Genomic DNA, 20,112 nt, shown 5'->3' with positions numbered 1-20,112 from the left:
GAATAGGGCACCTGAGTTGTGGGACAATATCAAACACTTTGAAGAGATAATGGCCAATAATTTTTTTAATAATGAAAAACATCAAGCTACAGATCCAAAAATCTTGGAGAATCCCAAGCAGGATAAATAACAGAACGCACCTAACCACAGCAAAAAGCTCCTCGACATGTCATACTCAAACTGCTAAAAAGTGAGATAAAGAGAAAAATTTGCAGGCACACGTTGCAGAGAAACAAAGATAGGAATCGCGGCAGATGTCTCGTCGGAAACCGTGCAAGCCAGAGACAATGGAGTGACGTCTTCACTGTGCTGAAGAGAGGAAGCCGGCACCCGGAAGCCTGTCCCCGGAAAAAATGCCTCTCAGAAGTGGAAGCAAAATGGAGGCTTCCCAAACACACACACGCACAGAGCTCATTACCTGCAGACGGCACTGTGAGGGACGTTCAAGAAAGTGCTGCAGACAGGAGGAGTGCAATACGAGATGGAGAATGGGGTCTCCACACAAAAAGTGATTTCCAGAAATGAAAGTCAATTAAAAGATGCTGTTTTCCTTATTTTTAATCCCTGTAAAAGATACTGAATTTCTAAAGCAAAAATAGCAGCAATGTCTTGCAAGTTTATAGAATGTGTAGGAGTAAAATACGTACGAGAGCAGAACAAAAGATGGGGTGGGATTGGCGTGTGCTGTTGTGAGGTTATTATACTACATGTGGAGTGATATTATTTGAGGCTTGATTGTGATTAAGTAAAGATGTGTATTGTAAACAACTGTTGAAAAAAATTTAGAGGCTGGCCTGGTGGCGCAGTGGTTAAGTTCGCGCACTCTGCTTCAGTGGCTCAGGGTTTGCCGGTTCGGATCCCAGGTGTGGACCTAGCACCGCTGGTCAAGCCATGCTGTGGCAGGCGTTCCACATATAAAGTAGAGGAAGATGGGCATGGATGTTAGCTCAGGGCTAATCTTCCTCAAAAAAGAAAAATTCAAAGAGGCATGAATAGAAAGATCAGTGTTCAGAGAAACCAAGTAGAGTGGTGGTTACCAGGGGCTGGGCATCGGGACAACGGGATAGGTTGGTCAAAGGCACAGACTTCCAGGTGTAAGATTAACAAGGAGGGTCTAAGGTATAGTGTGGTGACTAGCTAACAACACCAGCTCATGTCCCTGAAAGTTGCTAAGAGAATAGATCGTAAATGTCCTCACTATGAAGAGGGGATGAAATGCTGATTGCGGGCTGGGATGGAGGTGTTCGCTAAGCTAGGTGGTAAGCGTTTTGCAATATATAAGTGTGTCTAATCAACACGTGGTACACCTTAAACTTACACAATGTTATATGTCAATTATATCTCAATAAAGCTGAAAAGAAAAAAGCTCAGTGTTGCCATGAAGTAGGGCGGGGCTGGCAAGCCATGGCCCGAGGTCTGAATCCAGCCCCTGCCTGTTTGTATCCGTGGGTTCCTCAGCACCCGCTCCCTGTTGTTTGTTTCTCGTGTGGCTGCAGGGGTGCTGCTGGGCGGAGCTGAGCAGTTGCCGAGGACCTGCCCCAGAGACTGCTCCACATAGCCCAAGATGCTTTCTATCTGATCCCTTTCAGAAAAGCTTCTTGAGCCCTGGGCTAGGGGACAAGGGGGCCACAGGGAAGCCAGTGGGGGCTGGTGCAGTCACCCAGGTGAGAAGTGACGGGAGCCCAGCTTCAAGAGGTTGTGACAAGTGGTGGGAATCAATATATTTTGGAGCTGGAACCAACAGAACACAGACCATGGGTAAAGGGATAGTATTTAGACTTTCAGATTTTCTTTCTAGCAAGGGATCTGTCTTAAAAACACAAAAACCAAGAGCTTATACAAAATGTCAATTGAAAAACTGACAAAAGCAAGGTTTTTGTTAGATGGAAGTCGGAGTTGGGCACTCAGCTGCCTGTGTTTTCAGCAACCCTAACTACGCCCCACCCTCCCCCCCAGACCAGAAACATCCCGGGAGCCCCAGCCAGGTGAGCAGAATCTGAAAACTGTAGAAGGAACGGGACCTGTGCAGCTTTCAGACAAGCCTTAACACTCCAAGCAGCATCTGTGTAGCTCCCAAATGTGCTGCTACATCTCCGACATCCAGCTACTGTCTACACCAGTGACAGGGTTTTAGCGTCAAGCCTGTAATAAGCCCCTTGCGTTAGGCACAGTGGTAGGAAAACTGGTGGCCACGGTGTTGCCGTTTGCCATGTTGGGCCGACTGTACAACGAGTCAGACACGTGTCAACAGGTACTCTAGAAGCTCATTTGCCTGCGGACAGAGATGAAGCAGGTGGACTTCGGGAGGGCCTGTGTTCTGGGCCGAATCATGTCCCCCAAAATTCATGCGTTCAAGTCCTAACCCCTTGCACCTCGGAATGTGACCGTATCTGGAGGTAGAGTCTTTACAGAGGTGATCGAGTTAGATGAGGTCATGAGGTGGCCCCAATCCAATATGACCGGAGTCCTTATGAAAGGAACAATTGGACGCAGACACGCAGGGGGAAGCCCCAGGCTGGGGGGAGAGGCCTGGCACAGATGCCTCCTTCCCGGCCCTCGGGGTGGGGGGGGAGTCGAGTCCTTGCATTTGGACGTCTCTCAACTGTCCCACGTCACTGTCGGCGTGAGAACCGCCCAGGGTGGTGCCTTGTGCGGCAGCCCTAGGAAGCTCCCACAGCCTGTTGGCCTGCGGAGGGTGGAAAGACAGAGCTCCGCTGTCCTGTCTACACCTCCCAAAGTGCGTCCCCTGAGCTTGTGGTGCAAACAGGTGTGCAAGGTGATTCTGAGTGGTGAAGGATGAGTAATTTTAATTTGCATAATTGTGTATTTATCTTACAGTGTAAATGCTTCTAAGAATAGTTAGGCATTTTTAAGGTTTAAATGCTACTAAAATATAGGTTTCAATGCTAATAAAAATAGAAATATAAAATATAGGCAGCATCTAAAATTTGTGAATACTCACATATTATTGCTTAGTGTTATCACTCAGAACCCATAAAATTTAGCATGAGGTTTAAGTAAGTATGGAAGAAAAGGTGAGTTAATGTAAAGAAAAATATTAAGCAACTAACAGTGCAGGTTGGTGGCTAGAGCCGGTGAAGGTGGGCGTAGGGGAGAGCACGCCCGCTGTGGTCCAGGGAGCAGCCTCAGGCTTGCAGAGCAGTGAGGCGCCCTGGGTTCAGCTTGCCTGCCCCTTCCTGTCCACCCCACACCACAATGCATACACACGTGCGCGCACATACACGCATATGTGTATGCACATGTGCACACATACAGCCTCAGCACACACATGCGTGCGTGTACATACACGCACGTGCATGCACACTCTGTGCCTCATGCCCTCCCTAAGGAGGCAAGATGGGAATTTGTTTCCTGGAAGAAATGTAGGCAGCCCAGCCCTGGTTCTGGTGTTGGCCACAAATGCTTTCTGCAGGCCGGTCTTCATCTTTCTCCTCTTCCTCCGCTTTCCCTCGTCAAAGAAAGCAAGCAGCAGAGCCCGTGTGCACCCACTGCTCCCCACTGACGGGTCCACGAGCTCTCGGGGCCTGGCGCGGCAGTCCACACGCGGGTCCTCGGCCGGCAGCTGCCGCTGTGTGTGCCGACACCATGAGCCGGGGCAGGCCGGTGAGAGGGGCCGTCCAGAGGCATCCCAGGGAAGACACGACCACAACCACGACAGTGAGGAGCGGGCAGCCGTGGAAGGTTTTATTTCTACAGAAGGGTTCTTGGGGGCTGTGTCCAGCAGGCGCGGGCGACCTTATTGCAGGTGTGTTTGGGTGATGGTGACCTACAGTGGAGACTTGGGGTAAAGGCAGGGACAGCGTCCTGTCCTGGCACCTCCCCCTCCCTTTCTCTTGCTATCTCCCTCTCAACCATCTCTCTCTTCCCATCCCCTCCCTGCTCCGGCTCTCTCCTCCTCTCTCCCCCATCTCTCCCCCAACAACCTCTCTCTTTCGCCCGCTGGCTCAGTCCCCGCCCCCCATCCCTCTCCTCTCACCCTTCCCTCCCCCCGTTTCACGTGGCCAGGCCTCCCTCCTGGGCGGGCGCACAGACGACCTCGAGGCCGCCATTGGGGGCATGCGCACAGGGCTGTCCGGCCACGGTCTGGCCGCGGCGCCCCCACCACCCAGCGCGCTCGGGCCCGGGTGTCTGGGGCGCGCCCGCGGTCTCCTGGGTGGGCGCCCTGCGTTCCGGGAAGCAGAAGCTGCACGTCTCCACCGGCTCCGGCGGGCCGCCCGCCGCGCTTCCAGCTTCCATCCAGTGATCTGTGTGCAGGAGGAGAGAGGGCATTGGCCTTGTCCCCGACCCCTGCAGCCAGGGGTCAGCAGGCCAGGCTCTCAGCAGAAGGAAATGCTTCTGGGAGACCGTAAACTGTCCTGCACTCCCGCGGTGCCCTCTTCCACCCGGCCGCCCCCAGGCAGCCCCAGCCAGCGCCAGCTCCCCTTCTGCTTGTGCAGGAGCAGGCTTTCACACTTGGCTAACACTCTGTCCGCGCCCCCAGGCCCCTAGGGTGGCCACCTTCTCTCGGTTTTGGCCCTGAAAGCCCTGCATCCGGGCAAACCCTCCAGGCCCCTGCAACCTGCTGGCTGTCCCCTGCCCCCCTCCTTCCTCAGGTACCTGTCTCTCCTGGCCGTGAGCTTTGAACCTAATTTCACCAAGACAGGAAAACTACTGCAGGGCTTTTGCCCAGACCTGGCCCAGGGAGAGCCGACCAAGCGCGCTCCATCTAGAAGCAGGGGCAGTGCCAGCACAGAGAGACGGCCCGTCGCTCGGCCCACAGCAGTGGGAGGGCAAGGACCCCCATTTCATGCTCACCCTTGGAGGACTTGGCCGGAGTCCGACACGGCCCTGGGGGCGGCTGGCAGGAGAACCGGTCCCCCCTCCTCCTGAGGAAGCAGGCCACCGCCAGGAGGAAGCAGCAGATGATGGCACAGAGGCAGAGCCCCAGGGTGCTGTAGACCAGGACCAGCTGGTCGGCGCTCAGCTTCAGCCCTGAGGGTGCTGCAAGACAGCGGGAGGCCCTGAGTTCAGCAGGGGCCCTTCTCTGAAGTGTCCCCCCTCAGGCCAGCAGCCCCTTAGTCTTAGGGTCTTTCTTTCCCCTCATTAGGCTCAAGCGAGCCACATGGCCATGCCTGTGCCCCCGGAAGGCCAAGGCCCCAGCCCCCAGCCCCCAGCCCCCAGCCTGCTGTGGGCCGCTCTGGCTCCTGGAGGGGCTGCCTCCCTCGCGCACCCCGACGCTCGGCTGATGTGCTGTCTGGACCTGCAGGAAGTCAGCCCCCACCTCAGGCCAGTAGCAGCTTCTTCCAGGACCCCAGAGCTGGCCCCCTCTGGAGCTGGCCCTGTTTGCCGTCTCCTCTGGCTCTGGGATGTAGACCGGGCCGTAGAGGTGGACAGACGAACGAGTGGATGGTATAGTCCAGTCCTGGCCTGGGCCTTCCTCCAAGGAGGAGGTTTGCTAGGGGGGCACGTCCTTCGAGGGCGAGCCAGGTGTGGTTGCTGGAGTCTGGGAGCAGGTGTGACCCACAGGGCCCTGGGGAAATGGGGCGCTGCTCACTCTACCTCTCAGGGCCTTGAGTCTCTGGATTGGATGCCAGAGGAAGACTCAGCCCTGAGCCAAAGCCCTCCGCTTGAAATTTCTCCTTGCCCCTGGAGTTGGGGTGTCCCCCGGCCCCAGGAGTGGACAGATTAGTGTAATGTGTGTGCAGCATAGTCATGACTGGACCACGTACTAACCCTGATGACGGAGTGCCTCCTTTAGTCCCCCTGCTCCTGCGAAGGAGGACTCACGACCCTCCTAGAAACTGAGATGTAATTCACATGCCAGCAAAGTCAGCGCTTTAAAGCGTACGTCCTAGTGGTTTTTAGTGTATTCACAAGGTCGTGCAGTCATCAGCACGATGTAATTTGAGGACATTTCCATCACCCGTGTGCCCTCCAACAGTCACTCCCCATCCCCCCACAAGTCCCTGGCACCACTGCTCTACTCTCTGTCTCTGTGGATTCGCCTATTCTGGACATTTCACATGAACGGAATCGTGCACTATGTGACCTTTTGGGTCTGACTTCTGTCTCTTAGCACGTTTCTGAGGCTCATCCGCATGGTAGTGTCTCAGGCCTCCATTCCTTTCTATGGCTGAGTAACATTCCAGTGGATGGTCGTTCAGCGCTGTTTGTCCATTCACCCATCAAGGCACATCGGGGTGGTTTATGCCTTTTGCTACTGTGAATAATGCTGCTGTGAACACGAGTGTGCAGGCTTTTTTGTGGATGTATGTTTTCAGTTTTCTTGGGTGGATACCTGGCGGTGGAATTGCTGGCTCAGAGGATGACGCCATGTTTAACTTTTTCAAGAACTGCCAGACTCTTTTCCACAGCGGCTGCACCATTTCACAGTCCGTTCTGCAGATGACAAATCAAGTCTCAAGTCACACTGTCCCACCTGCAGAGCCACAACTGGGAGCAAGTCTGACGGATGCCAGGCCAGTGCTCCGGGCCAGTGCGCGGGGGTGACGGGGCAGACACTGCCCTCCCTCCTTACACACGCTCCTGACAGTCAGGAGATTTATCAAGAGACAGAGCCAGCAGGTGCCACCCTAGCATTCACAGAGGGAGACGGAAGCTCTCAGTGGGCTGGTGTCACTACCCCAGGCCTGTGGCACTGTCCTTCGTGTCCCTTGCCCAGAGTTCAGAGAGGCTATGGGGGAGCGAAAACAAAGACACTGGACCTACAGAGCTGGAGAGTGAGGCCCTAGGAGGTGAGAGGATCTAGCGAAAGGTCACAGGGACAGAGGGCAGAACAGGGTGACGTCCACAGTTCCCAACTCCAGGTCTTTCCATCTGCTCATCTGCTCCTACTCACCTCTAGAATAACATGAAAACATTGTACTGGCTGGGTCCACAGGGGAGAGGCCAGCAGCCTTCACATCAGAGGTGGAAGCCTAGCTACCAGGCTGCTGCTAAGTACAAACCAATTGCCTTGTTGATTCAAAGAGAAAGACTAAACATCTACATGTTTCAGATGTTTTCAGTGTGAATTCTAACACCCAGACCAACTCTGAGCCTGTGGCAGCGAGTGTTCAGAGCTAGTCCCCAAAGAACCACCTCCCCGTCTCCTGCCCTTCAAATCTGGGCTGGGCTGGAGATCTCACTGCAACCAGGAGAACGCAGCTGAGGTCACCCAGTGCCCGTCCTGGCCTCACCCTGAGAAGGCCTGGCAGCTTCTGCTTTTGCTCTCCAGGGAGCCCTGGGAAGTCTAGCTGGAGAGGCCACTTGGACAGGGGTAGGCCCTGAGACTAGAGAGACAAGAGGCGAGGCCCAGCCAGCCCAGCATCGGAGCCGAGCCTCTAGGTGACTCCACTTCCAGCACCATCTGCCCGAGACCATGTGGACACCCCAAGCGACGCCAGCAGAGGACCTGCCCAGCTGAGCCCAGTCACCCACAGAGCCATGCGACATAACAAATTGTTGTTATCTGCAGGTCACTCAGTTTTGGGTGCTCTTGGATGCCACAGCGGACGACCAGCACAGAGATGCTCCTGAGGGAGTGAAGGACTTGTCCCAGCTTCTTTTCCTCCCTCTTCCCAGACCAGTGATTTGAGATTTCCTGTGGGAAATGAACTAGTTCCTGCCTGGCGACCTCCCCTAACACAAGCTCACAAAGCCCCTGGGCTGAGAAAAGAAACGCAAATCAAAACCCAACAGGGGGCCAGGGGGTGGCAGCGTAGCGGTTAAGTTCGAGTGCTCTGCTTCTGTGGCCCGTCGTTCACGGGTCCAGATCCTGGGGGCGGACCCAGTACCACTCGTCAGGCCACACTGTGGCGGCATCCCACGTACAAAATAGAGGAAGATGGGCACAGATGTTAGCTCAGGGCCAATCTTCCTCAAGGAAAAAGAGGACTGGCAGCGAATGTTAGTTCAAGAAGAGACTTCCTCCCCCCAAAAAAGATCACACAAAGCTGCCAGGGCTCGTTGCTTCCGGGAAGAGAACCCAAGCGGCTGCGGGGCTGGAGGCTTCTCCCGAAAACCTTTGTGTATAATGCCTTCTTTTTCTTTTTTTAATGATCTGTATGAGTCATCTATTCAAAACAGAAAATCAGCTCCCAGCTGCTCTGAGGCCAGTGCGCAGCTCTCAAGAGTGCATTCCAGGCCTAGGGAAGGAGGCGGAGGCCCACGCTGCGCCACGACAGGAGAGCCGCCCGGTCCCAGGGCCCCTGGGCGCCGCAGCGGTCATGTCTCTGCTCCCCTTTGTTCAGTCACAAAGATCACTTGGGTCCACGACCTCGGAAGCTGCCCTCCGCCGGCCTCCATGACCTGGCCACTCGGACAGAGAGGCTCGGCCCGTGCTGCGCGTCTGCTGACCCCGGGAGCGAAGGGGCACAGGCAAGAGTTTTTGTTGGAAAAAGGGTGCGTCCTCCGTCCCTGCGTGAAGATGGGGCCGAGCACCAGCCCCAGGGCGTCCCAAGCGGCTCTGGGCGCTCCGAACAGGCCCGCGGCGGTCGCGGGTGATTTCCGAGCTGCTCTCTGTTTTGGTCTTTCGTTTTCAGTGTCTTCAAAGCCCCTCTCACCTGGAAGTAGGTTCCCCGGCGCTGGCCCAGCGCTGTCGCCTGTCGTTCAGCGGCAGGGCGAGTGCCCCCGGGCCGTGGCAGGGCCGGGCCGGGATCAGCCACCTGAGCCAGGCGGGAAGGAGGGCTCGCTCTGTGCCCGCAGCCGCATGGCTTGAGTTGACAGTGGCCTAGGACGTGGTCCTGCGCTTCTCGGCCCCGCTCCTTGTCTGTAAAGGGGTGTGACGTTCCTCTCTCACCGCTGCTGTTGGCATCCGTGGTGCGCACGCGAATGCGTGTGAGGCAGCTAGGCCCGGGCAGAACATTCCAGCAAGTCACCAAGCATCCCCACACCCCTGCAGCTCAGTGGGGCGGGGGGTGGGGGGTTGGGTGTTTGTCCTTGGGAAGGAGTGAGGCTGGGCACAGGAGGTTTCTGCTCCTCCTCCCTCATGGAGGACCCCCTGCGTGGCTTGTGGCCACGTGGCGAGGACGGCCGCCCGCAGCCCTGACGCTCCGTGCTTCCCTCGATCCTCGCGTGCTGCCGACGCTCGCGTGAACGTCCGCACTTGAGAGGGAGGTTCCTGCAGGAGTGCGAGCCTCGCTGCCAGGTCCTGGAGGGCCTCCAGTGTCCACGTCCGTGGCCTTTCCCACGGAGGGTGCCTCTGTCTCCTCCGTGCGTGTGCGTGTGGGAGTAACACTTGGCTGCCATCATTCTGGGAGACAAGTTTGGGAAAGGACAGGTGGGGTTGCAGTTTCCAGAATGCCACGTTTCCTGCTCCACCCCCACCCCCAAACCCATCAGGACCTGGTACCCCTGAGCGCCCGTTCTTTCAGTGTCCCCTCCCTGAGAGCGACCCTCTGTCTTGCTGGCAGGAGCGGCCCAGCAGCTGCAGCAGGATGGGGAGGGGCGGCGGCTGCAGGCTTTCAGCCCTTCTCCCTGGCCTGGGTCACGCCTAGGGGCCAGCCCGCTGCTCCCACTCTCAGTGAACCAAGACAGCCGGGCGGTCCTACTCCGGGCCTGCCCACTCCCAAGCTGCGCCGCCTCTGCTCTCCACCGCCCCCTTCCCATCCGCCCTCTCCTCTTGGGCTTCTGCCCCCAGCGTCTTGTGAAGCAGGTCTCCTTGATGACCCTGCTCCAAGGACCTCGCTCTAGCCCTGGGCAGGCAGAGGGGCGTGGACACCTCCACGGTGACGCTGCATGTCACAGTCGGGGGGCAGGGGGAGAGAAGACACTGCACCCTGAGATAAACAAACGCACAGCCGCTGTCAGACCAGCCACGGGGCACCCAGTCCAGCTCCCACTCCCAAAGGAAGGGAGACTGAGCAACTCCCAGGACAGAAGCAGTGTCATCCGCCACCCCACCATGCTGATCCCGACTTTACGGAAGTGATCCACGCAAGAAAGCGGCTATTTCCCACCCTGCAGTGCGTCCTGCACACCCCTCAGCCTGGCCGCTGGGTTTCTCATCCCTGATGCCTGTCGTGGGCCAGCCCACCAGCTCCGAGCTGCCCCATCTCAGCTCTCTTGCCATATCAGCCTCGGTGGCTTCACACCAGCCGCCCCCTGTCGGCTTCAGGCCCACCGCCTGTGACCTTCCTGATGGGGCTCGGGGCTAGGCTGGGCATCCTGGGCTCACAGTGGACAAGCGAGTCCTGGAGGACAGTCTGTGCTGCTCTGACCCCAGCCGCCCCGTGCATTCCTGTCTGGTGGACTTTGATTAAAATGGACTCAAGGACATTAAGGGACTGATAAACGATGAGGCTCGGTTTGGACAGGGGAGAGGAAGAGGCCTGCTTTGTTGGTCTCAGGGATGGTGAGAGGGGCCCCCTGCCTGTGGGTGGAGAGCCCGCAGCCCCCGTCTTGCCCCCGCCCCCGCCATTTCCGTGGGTCAGGGCGCCTTCACCTGGGGACACCTGAAAATGGCCCTTCATAGGGTCCCCTGACCTCCTTGTGGCCAGAGCTGGTGGACATTTGCACCTTCTCTGTGGTATGACCTACTCCTTCTAGAACTTTCCTCCTTGTATGCCTTGGTGAACATCCAGGGTTCTGCTCTGACCCCTGACTGCTCCTCCCCAGCGTGTCTGTGGGCCTCTGTCGGCCCCTGGGGTACAGACTCCCCCACAGAGGGCCTCCTCCTCAGTCCTTTTCTCCCCTCACACCTCCTGGGTCCCCAGGTAGCTTTTTCTATTCCTATGACCACAACTGCCACCTTATAGGCCAATGAAATCCAAGTTCTCCAGGTGAGATGCTCTCCAGAGCTCCAGACCCACTTGGGGATCCTGGCTGCCCCCAAGGCTGGCATTACCCTCCCATGGGGGGACCCAATTCAGCAATCTCAGTCCATCTGGGTTCCCCTCTGACCCCATGCAGCAGGTTGAATGGTGGCTCCCCAAAGAGATGCCCCCTCGTTACAGCAAATATGACCTTATTTGGGAAAAAAGAACCTTTGCAGGTGTAATAAGTTAACGATCTCAAGAGGAGATTATCCTGGATTAGGGTGGGCCCTAAATTCAATGACAAGAGTCCTTAGAAGAGAAGGGAGGGAGAGAAGACAGATGACACACAGGAGAAGCCACGTGAAGATGGAGACAGAGACTGGAGTGATGCAGTCACAAGCCAAGGGGTGCCTGGAGCTACAAGAAGCCGTTAGGGGCCAGGAAGGATTCTCCTCGAGAGCCCTCGGAGGGAACGCAGCCCCGCCCACACCTCCATATCAGACGTCTGGCGTCCAGAACTGAGCCTACATTGTGATGCTCTGAGCCCCCAGCTGGTGGCGCTTGTCCAGCAGCTGCAGGAAGCTGGCGCAGCCCCCAGGGAAGAACCATGTTCTGCTCTCTGCGCCCAGTGAGATCCTGCCAGTGCCTGGCGTGTCCTGTGCACTCAAAACCCAAAGTCATTTGGGCCTCACGAGAACCCTGTGAGGTAGGCGCTGTTGCGATGGTGGCAGGTGGGAACAGTTAGGCACAAGCAGTCCAGAAACTTCCCTGGGTCACACAGGGAGGTGGGGCTGGATCCAGGGGCAGGCAGGCTGGCGGAGGGCCCTGCTCATACCTCCCAGAGCTCTTAACTGGGGACCTGGGGGCCACGGATGGAGTGGGGGGCGCCGTGGACTGGGATGAGAAAAACAAATCTTTATTTTCACGGGCTGCCGACTGAAATTTAGCCTTTGCTTCCACTCGACGTGGAGGCCACAGCCCCCGGTTGTCTGAGCAGTGACTGTGGCTTTAAGAGCAGAACCACAGGTGTCTCCGTCCCCACCTCAGTGGTTTTACCCTGAAGTGTCGCCTATGGTCACTGGGAGTTTGAAAGCACTGTCGTCCTCTGGCCAGCCCTCATCCTGCTATTGAATGCATTGATGGAGAAACACGTAGATTCAGTCTGATGTCGCAATCTGTGTGACATCATTTGATTTCACATTTCGTCTGGTTTTCTCTCCTGAGATGCTATTTGGCAGCATCTCAGCACCCTGCTTTCTCTGTGACCCTGGGGGCTTCAGCTTCCGTGCTTGAGAACACCGTCCCAAGAAGGGCTCTGGGCACAGTGCTGAGGCCGCAGGGCTGAGCTGCCAGCTGTGCTGGAGGCCCCCGCTGCTCACCTCATGATGGCCTTTCCGCCCCACGAATCCTGTGCCAAAGCACCTGCCCTCTGTCTCCATCCCAGGGCCTTGGCATCTGCAGCCTTCATTACTGCCAGAAACAGCCTCTCGCAGGGCCCCTGCCGCCATCGCCACCAGCCACCCCAGGGCGGTGGGGGTCTCCCTACAGCCCAGCACTGGCCCTCGCATTCTGCGGCTGCCCCTGCCTCCGGAGCGTGTCAGTCTCCCCAGCCTGGCAGACGGGCCCTCTGTCATGTGGTGTCTGGTCCCTCCCAGGCCCCCGTCCAGCCGCCTGAATGCCTGCCGCCCGTCTCAGTGCTCCTCCTTCCTGCCGCGGTGCTCCTCCTGTTCTGGGGGCCTCGCGCAGTCTCAGCGGTGGAGGGGCGGCTCCCTGGACCGTCCAGCCCCTGGCAGGGAGCTCATCATGTGGGCCTGGAGTCGTCCTCCTGCGCCTGTGCAGGCCTCTCCCCTAGGCTGGGAGCCCCTGACGCCAGGATTTGGTCTCGTTCCCCCCAGGTCTGCCTCCAGCACACAGCTCCTCCGCCCCCCGGCACAGCTCCTCTACCCCCACCAGCATTTGCACATGTTGTTCCCTCACCTGGAACACCCATCCCCCACCATGACTCTGAAACACATGTTTTCTTCTTAAGTGCTGGGTGGGCATCTCTGATCCTGACCGAGCGCTCATGCATCAACTCCATGACGACGCGTCACCTCAGTCTCACAGAACCAAGGCTCAGAGAGGTGAAGTAACTTGCTCAAGGTCACACAGTGAGTGAGGGATGGAACCAGGGGCTGCCTCCATAGCCTGCACCACCACCGCAGTCTACCGCCAGGCCCCGCCTCGGGAAGCCTTCCTTGCCCGTCGCACCCCAGGCTGAGCTGTGTTGCCACCCTGCACTGAGATTAATTTATCATTTGCACGAGTCTTGTGCATTGTCTGTCTCTCCCCTCAGACTGTGACGTCCATGGGACAGGAACAGGATCTGCCCTGCTCTTGCTGCCTCCCTCATGCACAGCAAGCCCTCCACAGTTACGCATCAAATGAGGGAAGGCCACTCTGAGAGGCATGCGTGAGGGCCCTGGAGCAGGTTGAGTGGGGCCTTGTGGGGGGATGAGTGGGGGGACGGCAGGATTCGAGGAGCCCATAAGAGGGCAGGGGACAGATCAGCTCCACCACTGTGTGCAGCCAGATGTGGCCTGGCCACATAGTGCCCTCCAGTCCCCTCAAACAGGTCCACACCTGGTCCCTCCTCTGGGCATGTGGCCCTGGTGCTTCCTGTTTACAATCGACCTCAAATCCCGCTTCTGCCCCAGCGGCACCCGGAAGCGTCAGAGGAGAGAGCACGGCGGACCTAGGCCCCGGAGCTCCAGCGAGTCTCAGGCAGGGGCAGCGTGCAAGACCGCCACCAAGTCACCGAGGCCCGGGAGGGCCCATGATGTCCCCTGGCCCTCCCTGATACAAGTGGGACAGCTGATGCTGGCTCCCCAACATGTCCTTACAACCCCCATCCACACTTCCTGGGCGATCCATCCCTGGTGCCAAGATGAGGCTCCCAGCTTCTACCCAGCGCCCTCCAGGGCTGGGGCTTGGCTATGGTCACAAATCAGAATAGCTAACCATCTCCCATGGGCAGCAGGTCACCCTCAGGGGGTGACAATCCCATGGACACCACTCTGGGACTTTTGCTCTTGCAGCGTGAACAAACTTTGAAACCTACAGACTGGCCCGAGTCCCAGCTCAGCCACGCACCCAGTGTGCAACCCTCAGCTTGTCATGTCAAATTTTGAGACTTGGTTTCTTGACCTGTAAAGTAGGTAGGATTGATCTGAAGAGGAATCTATTGCATCAGAGGTGAGAAAGGTTCTGGGTTTGGCTGGAAGGATCAAAGGTGTCGCAGACTGCAGGGCAGGCACGGGATCACCAGTGGGAGGAGCAGGTGTGCCCCCACTTTGTGGCTCAGTTCGTCGCTCCCTCTGTGTCCGCACCCTCTGCGTGGGAATGTGCTGTTCCTCCCTCCCTCCCTCCCTCTCTCTCTGCTGTTCTAGATTACAACTCAACATGGCGACAAATTCTTTGCCTCTCCACCCACCAAGAGGCAGCATCTGTTTCTCCTCCTTGAACCTGGCTGGCTTTGCAATTTGAGTAATAGAAGGCAGCAGCGATGGTGTAATGCAAGCTCCCAGCCCCTGCATCCCGAGGCCTTGTGTATTTCTACCTCTTACACTCCTGCCGTCGTCACAAGAAGGACATGCCTTCCCAGCCCGCTGGACCCGGGAGGAGGCTGAGAGACACATGGAGCGGAGCCATCTCTGGCTGAGCTAGCCGAAGACAGCTGGCCCCAGCCAAACCCCAGGCTCCCGAGGAATAAGCCGCCGAATCTGGAGGCTGTTTGTGAAGCAGCAGCAGCTCACAGACAAGACAGCAGACGAGAGTGAGAGACAACAGTCCAACCAAGCAGAATTTGGGGATGGGCAACCTCCCTCATCAGGGCACACGAGGCTCGCCCTTGGGCATCTTGGCACTAGGGCCCGGCCACCTGGAAAGGATGCTATCATGAGGCAGTCACGGCAAAGGGAAGAGATCAATCCGCATGCTGGGAGCTTCAGCCTCTTGTCTCTCCACTGACAGGCCAAGGGCAGCGTCATAACATCTCAAGTGTTTACGGATCCACATGGCAGCCCCTCCCGACCTTCCTGACAACACAGAGCAGGTCAGCCAAGAAGTGTCTTCTGGGAGGATAATTAGATCATGTTCAGTGCTTGGCGCTTTAGCAGATGCCCAGTTCAAGGAACCTTTCCCACCGTATCCAACGCAGCCAATCCCCACCATCAGCTTTTTTTTTTTTAAAGATTGGCACCTGAACTAACAACTGTGGCCGATCTTCTTTTTTTTCTTTTCCTTCTTCTTCTCCCTAAAGCCCCCAGTACATAGTTGTATATTCTAGTTGTGTGTCCTTCCAGTTGTGGCATGTGAGATGCCACCTCAGCATGGCCTGATGAGTGGTGCCATGTCTGCGCCCAGGATCTGAACCGGCGAAACCCTGGACGGTGAGCGAACTTAACCACTCGGCCACGGGGCCGGCCCCCATCAGCTTTTGTGTAATACTTCTTCCTTCTCATCCTTAGGAAGTCTCCTTTGCCTCTGAATGGAATAAGAGGTCTTGCTCACAAGGCCAGTCCTGCCGGTTACTCGCTGCCCTGTGTCTTAAGAACTCATTCAGCCTCCATGATAAGGCTCCCAACCTCAGGTCTTTCCTCCTCCTGCTTCCTTCCTGCCCACAGACTTCTGGATAATTTGTCTAAATTTTTTTCTCTTCCGTGATGACCCTGCTGGCTTCTGGCCATCTGCCTGGACTCTGGACTTCCCGCTTTGCAGACCCTTGTTATTTAGGCCCGGTGTCTGGCTTTCCCCGCAGTCTGACCCTCAGACACTGTGCAAGCCAGCCGCAGGTGACTTACCTGGACCTGCCTCCGAGCCTCTGTGCTCTGGTCCCTGGTACCTTCCCAAGCCGTCTGACCTGGTTTCAAGCTGGCCCGGCCGCTGCCTCCTGAGCTCCGGGGGCGGGTGCATGAGGCTCTTGAGCTTGTTCTCACAGAAGAACGTGCACTGCTTGGGGTGGCGTCCGCAGATGGAGGCGCAGCTGACACAGTCCCTCAACAGCTGGTCGTAGTACCTGCCTTGCTCCTTGAGGCAACTCAGTGACTCTAGGAAACAGAAACAAGTGATGGCACTGGGTGACCGAGACCGCGGGAGCTGCGGGTCTGGCCTCAAAGGGCATCAAAGTGAAAAAAAAAATCACAATCCGGTTCCCCAAGAGCAATTCCCAGATAATCCAGGTCCTTTTCCAATTCGCAAATGTAAGGCTGTGCTGTGTCCCCTAAGTGCTGGTTGTTAGCTGCATTACACACATTTTGATATGTAGTATTTTTTCCTATATCTAGTTTAAAGTGTTTTTACTTTTCATCATTATTTCTTCCTAGACCTATAGCTTATTTAAAAGTGCATTTCTTAGTTTCTAAACATATAAGGATTGTCTCTTTATCTTTTAAATTAGGTTAGCACATCATCAAATAAGTTCTTGCAGTTTTCAAACTTCAAAAAGGAGAAGCGCATTTCATGTGACGTAAGGGTCAGAGGGGCAGGAAGGTCGGAAAGCTCGAATGAAGTGTTTCTTATGTCTTAATGAAGGAGAATTGTGGGAGCTTAACCAGGTGTCCGCGCCAAGGAGCAGCAGGCCCGCGAGCCGAAGCCCACCCGGCCCGCTGGCCTCGGCAGAGCTCCTGGGATGCAGGCGGGGTCTGCGCTCTGCGGGCATGGCTCCTCGTCACTCGTCTTTACAATCAGACTTTCTCTACATGCACCTGTGACGCATGCAGCAGGTGTGAGGGGCGCATTGCAGAGGCGGCGCGAGGCAGAGGTTAAGGGCACAGACTGCAAGGCCCCACAGCCCAGGGGGCCTTCCTTGCTGCACCACCTGCAGGTTGTGAGGGCTACACCTGTCGGTGCTTCAGTTTCCTCATGCCCAAGAAAGAAATAACAGTAATAGTGACTTCTTAAGGTCGTGAGGATTTGAAGTCCCCAGCACAGGGCCTGACACATCATAAAAAATGCTCCGTTAAGCGAAGGTTTGAGAATACTCATTTTAGCCTCTTTGCAAGGCAAACACACCAACACTGACGTGCCTGACAGAGGAAAGGAAAAGACCAGAAAGATGGTGGAATTGGGACCTCAGGGCAGACTCAGATGGCCCCATCGCCTCCGTTGCCGTGGCGCCGCCTGGCCCCGGGTTCCACTGAGCCACATGAGACGTCATGAGCCTGCTGGCGATGGTATTCCTGGGTTCCCTGTGAGCTCCGCCCCTCCTCAGGGACCCTAGTGTGGCTGTTGCAGGTGGTGCCTGAGCTCCCTCACTGTCTGGCTGCACGACCTCCCCTGTGGGCCTTGACATTCCTGAGTGTTTCCCCACCTCCAGGCCTTTGCCCACACTAGTCCCTCTTTCCGTCATCGGGCTGCCACACCTACGCACTCTTCACGACCCATCTCAGGGGCTGCTTCCTCCAGGAAGACATCTCTGCTCTCCAGCCCATCAGCTGGAGGCAGTCTCACCCAGCTGTGTGGCGTTTTATGTACTGTACTTTCTACCTCAAAATGTAGTCATTTCTCCCATTAAATGAAAGCCTCTTTGAAGGGTCATTTTCAAGGGGATGGAAGGTTCCATGAACATTTGTGCAATGACACAATCAATGTTCTACTTCATTAATGGATAATGGTGTTTTGGAGAATCATGTTTTGGAGTCCTGGCTCAAATCCTAACTTTCCCTCTATTATGCTGTGCGATCTTGGGCAGGTCACTCAGCCTCTCTGAGCTCCACTCGCCACAAACAGTATTTGCGAAGCACTTCCTATGTGTCAGGCACTGTGCTGGGCCTGAGGAGCTCACAGAGACAGACATGAAACAGACACACATGAAAGAACACAACACAAACTGTCATATGTTCCATCAAGGAAAAGAACGAATATGAGAAAGAGCAGCAAGCAAAAGATATTTTTCAAGATAATCAGAGAAAATTAGATTTGTCCTGAATCCAGACGATGTTGAGGAATTGCTGCCTGAGGTGCTAAGATGTCGAGGTTCGATTTCAGAGGCCCTTGTGTGTTCGGGATTCATGATCTAGTTTTTACAGGTGAAATATATGAGTTCTTGGATTTGCTTTAAACAAGCAAAAAATTTGGTTGGGGAATAGCAAGGCGGAAGTTTTAAAGCTGACGATGGGGAGTCAGGGGTCTGTTATGCTGTCCTCTCCATGCTTGATAATTTCTATAAGAAAAAGTTCAAAAAGAAAGTAAGAACAGAGGATGACAAAGCTGGGCCGAACTTCTGTTGGCCAGTCAGAGAAGACCTCTGACACTCGGGCTGAGTCCCGAAGGTTAGGTAGCAGGGAGCAGAGGGTTCAACCTGGCAAAGGCCCTGAGGCACGAAAGAATACAGCATGTTCAAGAAACTGCAAGGAGGCCCGTGTGGCCAGAGCAGAAAGATCAAGGGGTAAAGGGTGCCACGTGGTACATCTCCTCCCATCACGCCATCCTCAGGCCCCAGGCGCAGTGGGCCAGAAGGACCACTGTAGGGGAAAGCAGGGGCTGAGCCGGCCGTCCCCCGGCCCGGGCCCGGAACTCACTGCAGAAGGCTGCACAGGCGCGCGGAGTCTGATGGCTGCAGATGGGTCTGCAGGAGAGGCAGGCGTTCAGCAGGGGGTCCCAGTACTGCTCTTCGGGGCAGGATGGCATGGCCGCCCCCAGCCGCAGGCCCTGTGGAGCTGAGAGGCAAGGAGCATGAGGGCAGCTGGCACCCACTGGAGGCTGGAACCCGGGTGGCCTCTCCTGCTCACCTTCCCACTCTCTGTCTCAGCAAGCAGAGGGGGAACCACACAAAGCTGGCTTCCAATCCCGGCTGCACTTGCTGGGTGACTTGGGGCAGCCACGTCACCTCCCTGAGCTTCAGTTTCCCCATCTGTGAAACGGCCATTCTGAGGCCCCTCCCTCGTGTCAGTGCCCCCGTGGCCCTGTTCTCAGCCTTCTTTAATGGGCCACACCTCTTCCCACCACAGGATCTTGGCACATGCTGTTCCCTTTGCATAAAATGATCTTCTTCCCTGTCCTCAGTTGGTTACTTCCTCCTCATCCTTTGGACCTCTGATTCAGCTTCGTTCCCTCAGGGAGACTTTCTGACTCTCCCCAAGACAGGACACTGCCCTGCTCTGCACACTGATGCGCCCGTTCCTTGTCATTCCGCCTCTCTGTGAGCGCTGGTGCCAGCGCCCCCACCACGAGCACTGTGCAGGCAGAGACTTGAATGTTTGTTTGCTGCTGGGCCCCGAGAGCCCGGATCGTGCCCAGGACACAGCAGGTGCTCATGAAATGAGTGAACAAAGAGAAAAGCAGATGGAGCCCGTGCCCAGCATACTGCAAGCACTCAATACATGTCAACTTCCTTCCCTTTTCCTTTTCACCGAGGGATGAGACACCCCCAATGTAGGGACACAAATCCTAAGTGTGCGCTTGTTGAGTTTTTCTGTACGTCTACACCTGTTGCCCCCACCCACACCAAGGTATAGATTTCCGGCCCCCGGAAGACGCTCTGGGGTCCCCTCCCATCTGACGTCCACTCCCAGAGCTAACTTTCGTTGTGACTTTTACACCGTCGGTTGCTCACGTTGCCCCTTCCTGGACTTTGGTGTCTGGTGTCACTGGCTCCACAAGACCCCTGAGCCCCTGAGGAGGCTCCTTTGTGCTGCTGAGCCTCTCGTGTGAATGCATCACCTCTTCTAGGATGTTCTGTCTGATTTCAGCACCGTTGCTCCCCCAACGACTTCTTGTAAACATTCTGCACGGCATTTGTTTATTCTTGAATGAAACTGCCTGAGAAGAGGCCAGTGGCTCCTGGTTTAACACAGCGGCTTAAACACACGAGCTTATGTTCCTTCCCCCTTGAAATCCTACTAAAAGGACAGAAAAGGAAGTTTATCCTCAAAGATAAAGAGAATGGAATAAGTTACCCCAGCAGGGGACAGACGTCAGCAACATTTTGGAAGATGTTTGGTGGACACACTGGGGTGACTGACCTCAGTTTAAGATCTCTGATGCCCATCGGGGAAGGAAGCTGATCTGAGCCACAGCCCCCCAGGAAGATTCTGGAATTGGGGGCACCAGTGTCTCCGACAGTGGGGGAAGGGAGGGCAAAGCAACGGTAGCTGGAAATTTATAGAAAGAGGGCTTGAGCCCAGCCAGATCGCCATGCCCAGGCAGGTGACGGCCCCTCGCCCATCCAAGCAGAAGACTTGGGGTCTCCTCGGGCACAGCTGAGTGCTGTGGCTCCGCGTTTAACAATGTCTCCTTCCTCCTCCTGCAACTGGCAGGAAATCATCAGCCTCTGCTCCGGGAAGCCCAACTCAGAGGAAGAGACCTGGAGGCACAG

General features: G+C 56.2%; 1 protein-coding gene across 1 annotated transcript in view; it reads right to left on the bottom strand.

Annotated features, from left to right (window-relative positions):
- Positions 1 to 3,678: 3,678 nt before the first annotated feature.
- The window catches only part of TNFRSF13B (TNF receptor superfamily member 13B), a 40,075-nt gene continuing 23,641 nt past the window's right edge, over positions 3,679 to 20,112 (bottom strand). The window contains exons 2-5 of the mRNA XM_070561211.1: positions 18,317 to 18,454; positions 15,599 to 15,844; positions 4,816 to 5,001; positions 3,679 to 4,265 (exon numbers count right to left, since the gene is read on the bottom strand). Of these exons, the coding sequence (XP_070417312.1) occupies positions 4,015 to 4,265; positions 4,816 to 5,001; positions 15,599 to 15,844; positions 18,317 to 18,454 (821 nt within the window). The 3' untranslated portion in view covers positions 3,679 to 4,014. The remainder of the gene's footprint in view (positions 4,266 to 4,815; positions 5,002 to 15,598; positions 15,845 to 18,316; positions 18,455 to 20,112) is intronic.

Source organism: Equus przewalskii, chromosome 10, assembly GCF_037783145.1.
Source record: "Equus przewalskii isolate Varuska chromosome 10, EquPr2, whole genome shotgun sequence".
Lineage (NCBI taxonomy): Eukaryota > Metazoa > Chordata > Mammalia > Perissodactyla > Equidae > Equus > Equus przewalskii.
The sequence above is the reverse complement of the archived record's forward strand: the minus strand, read 5'-3'. Positions and strand labels throughout refer to the sequence as shown.